General features: G+C 50.7%; 4 protein-coding genes across 4 annotated transcripts; 3 read left to right on the forward strand and 1 right to left on the reverse strand.

Annotated features, from left to right (window-relative positions):
* Positions 1–285: 285 nt before the first annotated feature.
* On the forward strand, positions 286–2778 carry T310_6344 (CP2 transcription factor; the record flags this gene model as incomplete). The annotated part of the gene is made up of 4 exons (XM_013470816.1): positions 286–461; positions 534–1067; positions 1168–2426; positions 2480–2778. The coding sequence occupies 4 exons, from the start codon at positions 286–288 to the stop codon at positions 2776–2778; spliced, it is 2268 nt and encodes a 755-aa protein (XP_013326270.1).
* Positions 2779–5923: 3145 nt separating this feature from the next.
* T310_6345 (uncharacterized protein) lies at positions 5924–6860 on the forward strand (the record flags this gene model as incomplete). The annotated part of the gene is made up of 3 exons (XM_013470817.1): positions 5924–5969; positions 6151–6282; positions 6346–6860. The coding sequence occupies 3 exons, from the start codon at positions 5924–5926 to the stop codon at positions 6858–6860; spliced, it is 693 nt and encodes a 230-aa protein (XP_013326271.1).
* Positions 6861–7725: 865 nt separating this feature from the next.
* On the reverse strand, positions 7726–12210 carry T310_6346 (Vacuolar assembly protein; the record flags this gene model as incomplete). Its single annotated transcript, XM_013470818.1, has 6 exons — positions 7726–8063; positions 8169–10492; positions 10546–11528; positions 11584–11610; positions 11668–12034; positions 12065–12210. The coding sequence occupies 6 exons, from the start codon at positions 12208–12210 to the stop codon at positions 7726–7728; spliced, it is 4185 nt and encodes a 1394-aa protein (XP_013326272.1).
* A 184-nt stretch (positions 12211–12394) lies between these two features.
* T310_6347 (Uncharacterized protein) lies at positions 12395–13722 on the forward strand (the record flags this gene model as incomplete). Its single annotated transcript, XM_013470819.1, has 2 exons — positions 12395–12706; positions 12760–13722. 2 exons carry the CDS (start codon positions 12395–12397, stop codon positions 13720–13722), a joined length of 1275 nt encoding a protein of 424 aa, XP_013326273.1.
* Positions 13723–13768: the final 46 nt, after the last annotated feature.

Raw genomic sequence — 13768 nt, forward strand, 5'->3', positions numbered from 1 at the left:
GTCAGGCCTCTTTCTCTGCGACAGACTCGCTTGACATGAGCAGCAGGCAAGGAAAATTCCAGCCGTCGTCAGTACCAAATCCGTGCAGACCTTGAATGGCTCGATTGCATTTCGGTCCGGATGTTTCACAACGCTCAACTCTCGTCTCTCTCTCTCTTTTTATGACTTTCCTTTTCTAGCTCTCTTGCGCTCCGATCACGATCTTTGCGACTACTGTCTTCCCACATGTTTCGCAACAGGTACGAACGCAGACAACGCGTATCACCATCTTGTTGCCCATTCAGAATGTCACTCCTAACTTTGCATGGCGCGTTTGATAGGATATCTTCCCAAAGGCCGGACGAGGGGCTCATCAACAAGTTCAAGAAGACCTTCCCAGATGTCGTCTCGGGAGCCTCTTTGGTCAGAGATACCTTAAAGACCATCAACCACGCTGCTGTCGAGTCAGAAATGCAAGGCAGGTAGGTCTTCCCACGAAGTCGTGTCCTTATTGGAATTTTAGTGCTGAAACCAGCGGCGTTTCTGCAATACAGGTCTGGTACCGACAGCGAGGGCATCAAAATCAACGATCCGACTCCTCGGGCTATTCAAGATTTCAGATTCACACCGTCCTCGATGGATCCCAACTCGTTCTCTTTCATGTCGCTGGCAAACCAGCCTCCAGGCTATTATACGCCCGCTTCAGGAGACATGGCTACGATTTACCATCACGCTGAGTATCTTCACACGCCCACCCTGGGATCCGATCTTGTCACTCCACTATCCATTCAAAACAGCCTTTCTGGGGGCCTTCCGATTGACCCAAATGCGGACATAAGCATGCACGGCTTTCATGATCAATTTCTCCCGCACCAGTTCCAGAATCCGAATCCGTTTGCACAACAAGTATCGTATTCACATAGCACGTTCGTCCATCGTGATTCGGGCTGCGATCCGTTAGATCGATCAGGGGAAGAGTCATCTCTGGATCCTATGAACATTCAGGAAACTCAGCCCTTGGATCTGGTGGCACCAACAGCTGGTTTTTCGGAACAAATGGACATCAGCTCCATGATAGACCACGAGAAGTGAGTTTGAGCAGAATTTCATGCTAGTTTCCCCATTCCAGATCCGGCATGTGCTGTCGCCGTGAAGAATATCGTTGACCTCTCTCCCTCAATTTCCCAGATTTCGCTACCTTGTCACGCTACGCGTGCCGACGGCTATGATCAAGCATCCGGATGAGATACCTGTGACTTACCTTAACAAGGGACAAGCTTACTCAATCTCGGTAGCAGACACAGCTCCGCCACAGGTGAGCACACAGCCGCTCAAGTATCGGACCTATATCCGCGTGTCTTTCGATGACGAACAGCAACGTTCAAAACCGGCCGCTTGCTGGCAATTGTGGAGGGAGGGCCGCGGGTCGAATGAGGCTCATCAGCGGGGTGGGAAGCTTCTAGCTGTGGAATACGTGGATCCTATCCAAGGCGGAGATGACGAGAATCGCCGCCGTCAGATCGAGCTTGAGAGCGCATCTTTTGATGGCTTTTGCGTGACTTGGACTCCCAACCCAGTTACCGGAACGTCTGACTGTGCAATTTCGGTTCGTTTCAACTTTCTCTCAACCGATTTCAGCCACTCCAAAGGTGTCAAGGGAATCCCCGTGAGATTATGTGCCAAGACGGAATTGTTGTCTCCTCGAGACGAGAATTCTGATGCTCAGAGCCCGGAAGTCTGTTACTGTAAAGTCAAGCTCTTTCGGGATCACGGCGCAGAGCGGAAGCTTTCCAACGACATTGCCCATGTAAAGAAAACCATTGAGAAGCTCAAACAACAGATCGCGCAACTAGAGATGCGAGAAGGAAATCTCAGTAAACGCAAGCGCAGCAGCGGCTCTATCGCTGTCAGGCCTTCCGACAATCGACCTGGCAAGGTTCCCAAGCATAAGCGAACCTGGTCGATAGATTCGCAAAATGATGACTCGGGAAAGCCCTCTGCGGAGGAAGATCTCCATCTGAAGTTGGCGATGATGCAGGACATGTTCTCCTCCACCCGGCCCGTGAGCGTTTTTAGTCTGAGAGGAGATGAGCACGATGACCCAGACCTGTACCCAGTCATTCTCCCTGGTGACTTGCATGGCTCCACTTCCCGCCAGAGCACCCAGGAGTCGGCTCTCGGTATCGATACAATCTCCGGAGTATCCAACATTCTCTCTCCCACGACCAGCAGTGTCTCCATTAACTCTCCTCGTCATCCTGTGGAACAGCAGCAAGGATATGACAATGTGGACTGGTCGAGCGCTCCTGTGCATCACTCTCTATTAAATCAACCGGTGAAAGTTCAGAAGCTACCCCGCGACGGTACATCAGGTTCCGCTGGATACATTGAGGCAATCGATATCGACCCCACATATAGGCCTCCGGCTGAGCGTCCCCCTAAACCTAGTAAGTTTCTCTCTGAAATTATTCTTGGAGTTTGTGGGCTAACACCTGGCCAGTTGCTTGCTTCTATATCCGCTTCTCGAGCGAGCACTCTGGTGATGACTACTACCGGGCGGTTTACCTTAGTAAGCGCACCGTCCAAGATTTGATGGTGAAGATCTCGGAGAAACGCAAGATCGATCCCGACCGCATTGTCCGCATTCTTCGCGTCAATCACAATGGTCTCAAGATCATGGTGGATGATGATGTCGTCCGGGAGCTTCCCGAGGGCCAGGATATGGTTGCGGAGTTCTCCGAGACGAAAACCGAGTTCGACACCCCGTCTTCCGCTGTGGAAGTCAAATTAACATATTAAGCTGGCATAAGCTTGGTATTTTCTGTGGATACAACTTTGTTCCATAGATTGATGTTCATCTGGATTCCCACTTGTTTCCACCCTTCACGCGATCCGGGTGGGTTGCTTCTCGGGAGCGATGATTTCGATATCGGCCCTCCTGCAATCATTTGACTGCAGCCTTTCGTCGCGCCTGAAATGGATTTCGCATAGCTGATTTTGGGTCCATTCTCAGGCGGCTTTCTGGTATCTTTATTCTTATTTGTTTCTCCTGCTTTTTTTAATAGCCGATTGAAGAAATGAATACCGCACGAGGACGCTCCTGTCCTCACCTGATCGTTGATTCATCCTCTTTTGTATGATTCTTTCGATCTCACCGGCGGTTGGGAACATTCACCATGTTCACCCAAATATATCTCTCTGACTCGACTCTTTCTGGCAGGTTTGAATGTGCATCTCTAATACCGGTCCTCGGGAGTCTCTTGGTTCTTTTTTTTTTCTGGCTGTCTGTTTCTGGGGCGTTGAGTACGGGGATGATACACGAGTCTCCGAGCAATGATACCCATGGTGTTATAGTTTTGTTATAGTTTGTGTATTTTGTTTGCTTGTTCTTTTTTTATGGCTGCTTCGTGAAATCTCAATGGCGTTGACGGCCCTTGGAGGCGATAAATGGGTCTTCGGGGCACGATGGCAAAGTATAACATTTCTATACATACATGCAATCTTATTTTCTTTTCCTTGTCCTTTTTCCCCCCTATTATTCCTGTTTTGGCAGCTTAACTACCTCTGTTCTTTTCAGACGTCGTGGTACGCAGCACACGAAATTGATACCCCGTTCCTATTCACAATACAGGATTGTGTTTGCAATTTTTGACTCACGGACTTCGAATACTACCGCTTTTCTGAACGATGTCACAGAGTACGATCAATCACTAGTAAACATAGCTACTCCGTCTCGCAATCACATCTAATCTGGGAAGCACGTCTCAACGCTTCACCGGCTCTATGACTTCACTGCTCCTCGGAGGATCTCGGCAGCTTGCCCTTTACGTAAAAGTGGTCCGTACCCTAAGCTAGATGACCCGCTTTATGTGTCTGTTCAACTGACAACGTCGTCGACTCGTCCATCTTTATCTACATGCAGTTAATCGACAGAGATGACTTGTTCAACCGGACATCGTGCCGATCTGTTGGGGGGCGCGGAAAAAAAAAAGTGGAAAGGGAAACACGCAGACTTTAGGTCTTGGCAATGTGAAAAGGTGGACGAGTGACAGTTTCCTCCGTGTTGTTAGATGGAGATGAGAATAGATCCATTCCATTCCATACAGTATGTATGTCCTTACAGTAGCCGTAAGGCCTGCAGAGGTAACTGTATTACCCTGTAAGGAGTACGGATAGATAGATCGCTGTCGGGGCCAGTGGGCATGCCATGCCATGCGATGCCATCTCATCGTTTTTCATGCCGAGACTGTTAAATGGTTTGAATTGTAAAGCCTGAGCTCTTGAACGTTTAATTCCCTGTGGATGTGGATAACCCTGTCCGGTGATATTCCCTCCTATTATTACCTCTCTAGCTAATATTTGCATATCAGGTCAGGGAGAACCTCATGTGAAGTACTTTCTGTACTTGTGTAGAGTACGTTAAACACGGATTTAGATACGGAAGAGTAGGGTACGAAGTGCATATCTATACTTACTTACGAGGGTCCATTGCCGTTCCTTCGTCTGCCAATAGTAATTCAATCGAGTCCAGATGAGATAAGTAAGCAGACAGCATGGAGTGAAGTAAAATGTGTCACCGGTCTTTTTCTCTTAGTCTCATAACTTGAGGTCGTATTATCAAGAACCTAACCTAATCTTAACCACAACTCTGGGTCCATGGTTCCAAGATGTGCCATTTCATTAGGTTCATGGTTCCTGTGCCAGAAAGGGAACCTTATCACTGGTCAGGTATGTAGACTTATCAGGATGAAAGTCTATGTTATTGGATCCCAAGTATGAGTTTTATATTCCTATCGTTGGACGGTGAATAAATACACGCGTGAAATGGATGGAAGGCGCGGTTTGTGCCAATGACTCACTCAGTCTTCTGTACACGTTTTAGACCAGATGGGATAGATAACTTGTGAATTCCTGGCCTTAATTGGAGAAGCAAATATATGGTTGCACGGACTGGTTGTTAGGGCTGGCGACTACAGTACCTAGTATGAAGCCCTCAGGTTCTATATCAAGACTCATCGACCAAACAACGGGACCGTAGAACAACAGAATGAATGGTCAATGGTACGGGGTTTCCAATGTGTTTTTCAAATGCTATGGCGAAGTGAGACGACTTCTGCATTTATATAGGACTTCACACGGCTACACCCGACAAGAACAGGAACAGAGCATTTCATCTCTGACCTTCTTCTTTCTGTGATCGTTGCCTTGCCTTCCAACCAAAAACAGTAATATGGAATACTCCGCTGTCGACTACATTCAGGGAAAGACCGGAGAACGAAACGTCTACGTAATAAGATCTCTCATATCTAGATGTAGATTAAGGAAACAAACAGGAGATTCCATACACAAGCCATCTGTATTCTCGTACGCGCATTTGTTTACAGGAAATTGCAGCTGCGATCTCGCAACTAAGGCTGGAGGTTCAATTACAAACACTCAAGACCAAAGTTGATGACAGATTTGAGGTCTGCGTGCTGATATCCATGGCAACCAGGTTAACCAGCCATCGACTTCGTTTGTTTTTGCCCTGCTACTCGGATTGCAGCTCTCAGGGCGCCTTCGTTCCTGCGTGCTACAGGCTGCCTCTTCCCAACCGGACGGTACTTGCCAGACTAGGCGCCTGCTCGATTGGGTCGCCCTCAGAGCGTGACTTCCCTTGTTGTCGTGCTCGTCACTTCTGCCTGCCTTATGCGTTGTGCCTCGTGCCACCTTCTTCCTGCGCGTATAAAACCACCCCTCTGGTCCCTTCTTCCCTTTCTTTCTTCTTCTCTTCTTCAACCCACCATTCTCTCTCAAGCTCCATCACCGCCATCGGCTTCGATCCCTGTAACCCTCATCTTCCACTCGTTTCTGACTCCATCGTCATCGTCCTTCGCTTGTTCTTTCATCTGTCCACACAAAACAATCCCAGATCGTCGTCGAGATGATGTTCACCAAGGTCATCATGTTCCTCGCCGTTTGGGTCCTTGCAGCCCTGGGCATGGGTCAAAGTAAGTACTTCCCTGTTGAAGCACAGATTTCATCCTTCCTCATCATTCCCATCCTATCCCGGACGAATGAAACCATGAGTCATCATTGTTGCATGTCGTGCTTGCACTGGACTGACGCGTGGAAATTTTTCCTATTTCGAAGACCTCGAGCTTCGTGACAATGCTCTCCGTGCTGTCCTAGGTAAGTGTCACGAGTATCAGAATGTTAGTCCTGTGCATGTTCTGAAGATCTTTTCTGCAGACGAACTTGACATTCGCGGAATCGACGAAGCGGCCATGATTGAGAAGTTTCGGAAGGTTCTTGCTCGTGACAGTAAGTAACTCAATTTGGAAAGATGACGCTGAGAGTTTGCCTGTTGACCGCTAAATTCACCAGTTACCTCGACCGTCACCGTGCCCAGCTGCATTGCCATTCCCACTACAGATTCCTCTGGTAGCTGGACTTCGGCGACGGTTGTTACTGTGACCATTCCGGGGTCCTCCATTCCTGGCGGAGACTCTAGCATCCCGACTTCTTCTTTCCCTACTTCGAGCACGGATACGGATACTTCTATCCCACTGCCGACTACTTGGCCTTTCCCTGGCACTACCATCCCTGGGCTGCCGACTACTATTCCTGGACTGCCGACTACCATCCCTGGGTTGCCGACTACTAATCCTGGACTGCCAACTACTATCCCTCTGTCCGACACTACTGTCCCAGGGGAATCTGGAAGTCTGACACTTCCCACTACTATCCCGGGTACTATCCCTCTGTCCGACACTACTGTCCCAGGGGAATCTGGAAGTCTGACACTTCCCACTACTATCCCGGGTACCATGACCTCCAGCACCATCTCCAGCTACTGCTTCAGCCCCAAGCCACCCAACCTCTCCTTCCACTGCCCCTAACGCTAACAACGCATTGCGTAATGAGGGCTTTGGTGCCGCTATCGTTGCCATGGCGGTGGCTCTTGGTACTCTTGTTGCCATGTAAAACTTCATGCAACTCTGGTGCTGCTGCTTCGTGCACGCAAACACCAGGGCATTTGTTGTTGCCAGATCATTCTGTCCTTTCGTCAGGTGTCTCGAACAGTTGATGTTTGAAGCGTGAGGAGGTGATCATTTTTCTTATTTCTTATGTGCATGTATGGGCATCCTACACGTTTTTTTTTCCAATCATCTCCAACGGAGGGTTGTAGGTAGCTTCAAGATTCACATCGCCGGCTATTGCCGCACCTAATCAGAAAAACTAATTGATTTCAAATTGAGATCACTAATTGTGCCTGCTTTGGCTAAGATCGGGTATCTAATATAAGCAATAAGTATGATCACGACATTGGCATGACATCATCTTGCAATGCAGGATGAATATCAACATATGCGAAAAAAAAAAACAGCCCATTATGCCATTGCTTACAACACCTGGCATATCCTCGTAAAACCCCTCCCTCACTAGGAGACAATCCTTACTCAATGTCGGACGATTTCGACAGGACGGAACGTAAGGAATAATATATCCTTTGCCACTTTGGCCGACAACTCTCGTCACCCGCGATGATTCACGCATCGGCGCGGAGGAAGCAACAGCAGAGCTGTTTGAGACCGGACGGGCGTCAGTCTCTTCTATCCCTTTCGATGGGACGGCCTGCAAGAATTACAAGGTCCCTCAAATCTGGCAGGGAGAAAGTGAACGAGGCGGCCCAAATTCCCTGGAATCTTGTGTCTTTCTTTTCCCTCATCTCTTTTCTCTTTCACTCCTTTCTAGTCCCATTCATCATGGTGATTTAACCTGCTCACTATCCGGAGCAGCAGCCTTCTCGACTTGTCTTCCCAGCGCGCAGATTCGGCATCCTTCGCCGATCCGGTCCCGTATCAGTCGAGCCGTTGTCACCTTGGGTCCGACCGTCCGCGACGTCGTGAAGTATCCGGGTTCATCCGCCTCTGGGTCTGCGTCTGCCGTGGCGGGTTTGGACGGTGATGGTGAGGGCGAAGGAAGTCGCTCGGTGATATCATCTGCTGCTGGTGGTGTTTCACCGGTTGGTTGCGTGGGCCCCTGGAGATGGGAGAGATGGAAGACGTGGCCGCAGGCGAATCCGACGAGGATTTCCTTTTCTGTTCGTTGTCACGGCAAGCGAGTTAGAAAGAAGTTAATCTCCTTCATTGCTTTACGAAGATGGTGTGGGAAAGTTTCAAGAGGGGAAGAGTGCAAAATCTTACCGTTTTCATGGAAAGCCTCATAGCAGCCTCCGCATCGACCCGGCTCGACGGTACGACGAGACTTGGCCGCCGCGGCGTTTTTGCTATCGGGACTTCCATCACTGTCAACATGATCCCCACCAGCCTCCTTCTGGCCGACTTCAGCAACCACAGGGATTGCTGCTCCTTGCGACTGCCCATCCTGCGGTTTGATGACGTCGAACTTGATCCCGCGCCGCTGCCCCCGTCGTAAAGTGTCCATGGCAACTGCCACCTCACTCTGCAGAACTTTGGCTGCTCCTTGGCTGATGCTAGCCTGGATGTCGTGATCTCGGATCATACGAGTCAGGCCCTCTCTCAACCCTTCAATCTCCAACCCGCTCGGGATCCGTCGAACCAGCTTGATAGGGTCAATGGACGTTCCGGCTTCGGTGAGCAGCGCATGGATGAACGAGGGCTTGTTCATCGAATAATTGAGCAGATCCTCCCAGAGATCGGGGTCATCCTGTGACTTGGCGAACGAGATCGCTTGCGACACATCCTGCAGATCGGACAAGATCAAATTCAACGCTCGCTTCGTCTGGCCTGTCTTGGAGAGAAGATAGATGAGTTCTTGGGTATAGTGCCGTGTCTCACAAATGGTGCAAGCGGCATCGAACGAATAGGCAGTACTGGACTGCAAGAATTCCATGAGCAGAGACCGGTCATAGGCGGCGAAAAGCTCTAACGCAGTGTCCGCAAAAGGCTCTACGAGTGTTTTACCTTCATCTGCCGCAAGCTTTTCTGCAGCATCCCTCGCGCGGCGACCCCGACCCCGGGGGTGAGGTTTATCTGTTCCGGACGGGTGGGCTTCCCCGTGCCAGAGGGCACGGAGGTAGAAATAGAGGTAGGGACGTCGATCCTCGTCTTGCAACTGAGATACAACCGTCTCTGGTCGGACGATACCATTGTACGCCTCCCTAACAAGGATCTTGATGGGTTCCGCTGTGGCTTCCTCCAGCTCCGAGAGAGGAGCCGACTCGATTTGTTGTTTGGAGACACGGAGGAGAATAAACCCAAAAATGTCGTCAGATACTGCATCGACTAGTCGATAATCTCGGATAATGCTGAGAGCAGCTTCGGCATCCTGTAAGCGAATATAGCAGCGAAGAGCTTCACGGTGGCGCCCATCGGCCGAAAACAGCTTGGCGAGACTTTCCATCAAAATCTGCCAATCTTCGGAATCACGGACGATGGTCTCGGATTTCAGTTGGTTTTCGATTGCTGCCGTGACACTGCCAGTGTCGAAAAGATCAGGCGACCACTGGTCCAACAGTTCCTTGAACCTTGATCGGTCGCGAGCGACATAATGGCCGAGAATCACCTCGTACACCAGTGACGGGAGAGGTGGATGTAGCTCGACGGGGACATATGGAGTAATCTCGTCGAATTTGCCGTTCTTGACGAATGTCCATATCCAATGCTCCCATCTAGTAACGGTATCCAGGACTTTCCCGCACACCTCCCCAGCTTTCTCCCACTGGTTCTCGCTAACAAGCTGCTCAAGCCAGAGTTCGCCAATACGTCGCTTCTCTTTCTCCGGGATTGTATTAGACGCTCGACCCACCGTTATGACCGACGAAGTGTCATCGGCAAAGAAATCGGCAAGACTACTTCGGGATCTTGTGGAAGACTCGACAACGCTGTCAGTTCGATCCGTGGCCGGGTTTGCGGCCTCAGGATGCTCGTCAATGAGGTGCCAGGCTTCCTCATATCTTGCATGTGACTCGAGCCACGACAATCGATCTGCGAGGTCCCTCTGAACAGCAACCACACAATCGTAGGGACTGTGTATGAAGATCTTGGGGCCTTTGGCTCCAGAAACGGCCAATATCTCTGGGGGCAGACCTTGTCCGCTGGAAACTGGGTTGGAGATGAACGAGCTCGGGGCCCTGCCAGAACCCTTATCGCCACTGCTTGCGTTGCTCCGAATGCTTGCACTGGAACTGAATAACCGTGCAGGGTACATGGTCGCATCCCAGAGACCATTTCCCAAAACCCCTAATGCTCCTCGCTGAACAGGCTCAACGGAGATCTTTGGCGCTGGTAGCCTGCACATGTGATAATCTGACGAGGAAAGGTTCTCATACCGGCTGACAGAGAGTGTGTCGGCGCTGATTTCTTCCTTCGTTTCAATGTCAATCAGACGCAATTCAGGCTCGGCAGCCCTCTGCCTGTGACTGCTTCGCGGTCGAGGACTGCCCTGCTGTTCAGACTCATCTTCCTCTGCCTCTATGTATGCGAGTACGAGAAGTAGATTGCGGGTATGCATCGAGACTCCGGAAATGATACAATCTGTGCGTAGACTAGCAAACAGTTAGCAGGCAGATAACGAGAACTGAGAGGTGAAGACACGAACATCGTAGCAACTTCCGCTGCGCCCAGTCTCTTTTCGCCGATGCGGCTTGCAGAAGGCGTCACTCTGTCGGGGAATACATTGATGACCCAGATAGTACCACCCCAGCCCACGACAAGTTTTTCGACTTTTTGGTTTGCCTTTAAGATGCTGGAGGTGCCCGAGTCACCCTGGTGAGCAGATCCGGGCTGTGATCCCGCGTTTTCGTCGCTTTCCAAGGAACTCTCGTCGACCCACTCCAAGTGAGCTTTCCAGACGCCAGCCATTTCCTCCCATCCCGGACGATTTGGTCGGTCGATGTGGTTGATACGAGTCCACGCATGCTCTGATTCAGATGACTCTAAGTGCAGATGAGAACGCATGATCTTGATGCCCTCTTCATTGACCCAAGCGACGTATTTCCCCGACAGCGACCACTTAATAGTGTTAATAGCTCCCTCTCCGCTATGCAATACGGTATCCTTTCCGGTATTTGTCCCAAGACCAATCGAACCCAGCCATCCTGAAGCCGCTGCGGCAGCACCGCCCAAAGTTGTAGAGTTTGTGCTTGCCCCTATCCGTCCACCAACGGTCAGTATCAACTGTCCAGCTCTGCCTCCGGACAGATATGTCCTGTCGCTTTTGTACTCTGGAGACAACGCAACAGCCTGAACGGGCCTGCCGAAATTCCTGAGGAGGATATCCTTTGGGTCAACTAGAGAAGCGACACACACGTTGCCGTCAATAGACGAAGTTGCAATATAGATTGAGTTGGATGGCGTTGCAGGCAGAACAGGCTGCTGAGGGCCTTTAGATTTGCCCCCGCGTAGAGACCCAGAGGGGGACTTCACATGAATGCTTTCTTCTTCTTCAAGGATCCTGTTCGAGTCATTTGGTCGGACGGTAGGTAACGGAGGTGGGAATGGTGATATGGACACCGAAGTGACGCTCGCAGAATGCGCACGGTAAGCGCGGAGAGGCCTGAAATGAGGTAACGATAGTACATGCTATCGAGGGTCAACAGAGGACTTATCAGACACCCTCAGCGAATTGGATGCTTACGACGTTGCCATTATGGGTTCCAACTATCTATAAACATCTGGTTAGGTCAAAGCTCACACGTCCTGGAGCTCCTAGATAGCGTACCATTTTATCTCCTCCAGCCAGAAACGCGCTTGTTGCATCTCCGTTGCGATATAACGAGGACAGGTGCCTGGTTAGGTAAGCGTATTTCAAACGAGGCTCCTCGTCTTCCTCCTCTTCATCCTCATCCTCCTCATCCTCCTCATCCTCGTCACTTTCCTCGCCATCTTCGCCGTCATCATCGTCGTTGCCGTCGTGAGTCCGTTCGTTATCGTCTTGCGCCCGATAGTCGGAAGGGCCAGCTTCGGTAGGAGACGACAAGACCTGTGCACCCGACTCCCTCTGCTCCACCTCACCCTCACGACCAGCGGCACTGCCGTCTGCGGTGCCAGGCGACTCCATGGCAGGCGCTTTGCATCTGCGCGCGTAGCTGGAGCTTCAATAGAGCGAAGGTCCAGACCAGACGCAGGGAGAGGCTGGCTGGCTGGGGTACGAGAAGCTGATGACTAAGCAGCCGGCCTGCGCAATGACGAAGTCGGTATCGGGAGACTCGAGACGGCAACGCGGAGCATTCGGAACCACACAGGCAACGTTGTACGGAGCCATTGTTTCTTAACACAAAAATTCTTGTCTTTCTGGGTATTCCACCGTTTATTGATTTTTTGTGTTTTTGTGTTTTACATGATAGCATAATCCCGCCCTCGATGGCCCCGACTGTGCCGTCGAGAGTCCGCAGAGCTTCGTCGCCATGTTTGCCCGTCCTTATATCTGCTCACCATGCAGAACGCCCATGGTATCCGGACCCTTGAGACAACCGCGATACCAGCCCCTGCATGTGTCGTCACCTTTCGGTTTCCCTCGACGAAAAGAATTTTTCTCCTCGAACGCCTTGTTGAAGCAGAAGCAGAACCAGAACCAAAACCAATCAGATGATATATCCACCGAGTCCGTCGCAGAGACCCTCCAGAAGCAAAGGCGAAAAGCCAGCAGATCTCCCGCTGCCAACACCTCCTTACGTCGAGTTGCGGTCGAAGCACAAAGGTCGAAGGATGGAATTCTGTCAAGGAGTATGCTATCAGAGAAGGGGCTGGAACAAACAAAGGTGGAATAAACCGAACTCAATTCGATATTGTATTTGCTGATCTGGAACAATAGACGGTGACTGCCTATGCGGTGGCTGAGAAATTCAACATTGCCAAGGTTAAGGACATTCTCCAAGAGAAAGGCTACGAACCAGACCCTTTCGATACCGGACTATATCCGCAAGTTGTCCACATCCAAGTTCCCCTTGACTCGATCCGTCGAATGAGCAATCCCAACATGACCGATCTTCCCTCGAATGAGGCCGGAGACGTCTTTGTTTTTCCTTCCGGCACTGTTGTCGCCTGGTCCCTTCCGGAGAGCTTTACTTCCTATCTTGCTACCAAAACCTTACTTCCCGCGGCGGAGGGGCCACACATTGATGACATGGAGACAGAGGACCTGGAGTTTATCGAGGATCCTCAGCGAGAGGTTAGCAGCATAAAGGGGGATACCATCATCCTTGGGACCAAGCCTGGACCAGATTCCGCCGAACCTCCGCCACCACCGAATCGACAAACCGTCCATACGGTTTTGACCAAGATCGCTTTCTCCTCCGGGCTGGCTCGGAGTACGAAACTTGCCGTGCTCGAGAGCCTTCTTTCCAACTATTTCGAATCGACACGTGACATCCCAACGCTATTGTCGCAAGGCTCCCGTCTGCCATTCACTAGGGAGTTCATTCTTCGGAAGACGGGTCAACTCCTCAGCGTCCGAGCGCAACTCAACCTCTACTCCGAATTGACGGATTCTCTTCCTGATATCTTCTGGGATAGTCGCCACGAGCTCGGTCTCGAGGGCTACTACGAGCAGGTTGGGAGGGCCCTGGATGTGGGGATTCGCATTAAAGTCTTAAACGAGAGGATGGACTACGCGCAGGAGATCGCTAGCGTTCTCCGGGAGCGGCTGAGTGAGAAGCACGGTCTCCGACTTGAGTGGATCATCATTCTACTCATCGCGGTAGAAGTAGGGTTTGAAGTGTTGAGATTGTGGAAAGAACGAGATCACGAGGGACAGACAAAGCGATCTGAAGAATGATATTGTCTCTAACGGCCTTTCCTTTCGTTTTTGTCTTATTTTTTGG

This window comes from Rasamsonia emersonii (genome assembly GCF_000968595.1).
Source record: "Rasamsonia emersonii CBS 393.64 chromosome Unknown ctg1118621760400, whole genome shotgun sequence".
NCBI classification, from domain to species: Eukaryota; Fungi; Ascomycota; class Eurotiomycetes; order Eurotiales; family Trichocomaceae; genus Rasamsonia; species Rasamsonia emersonii.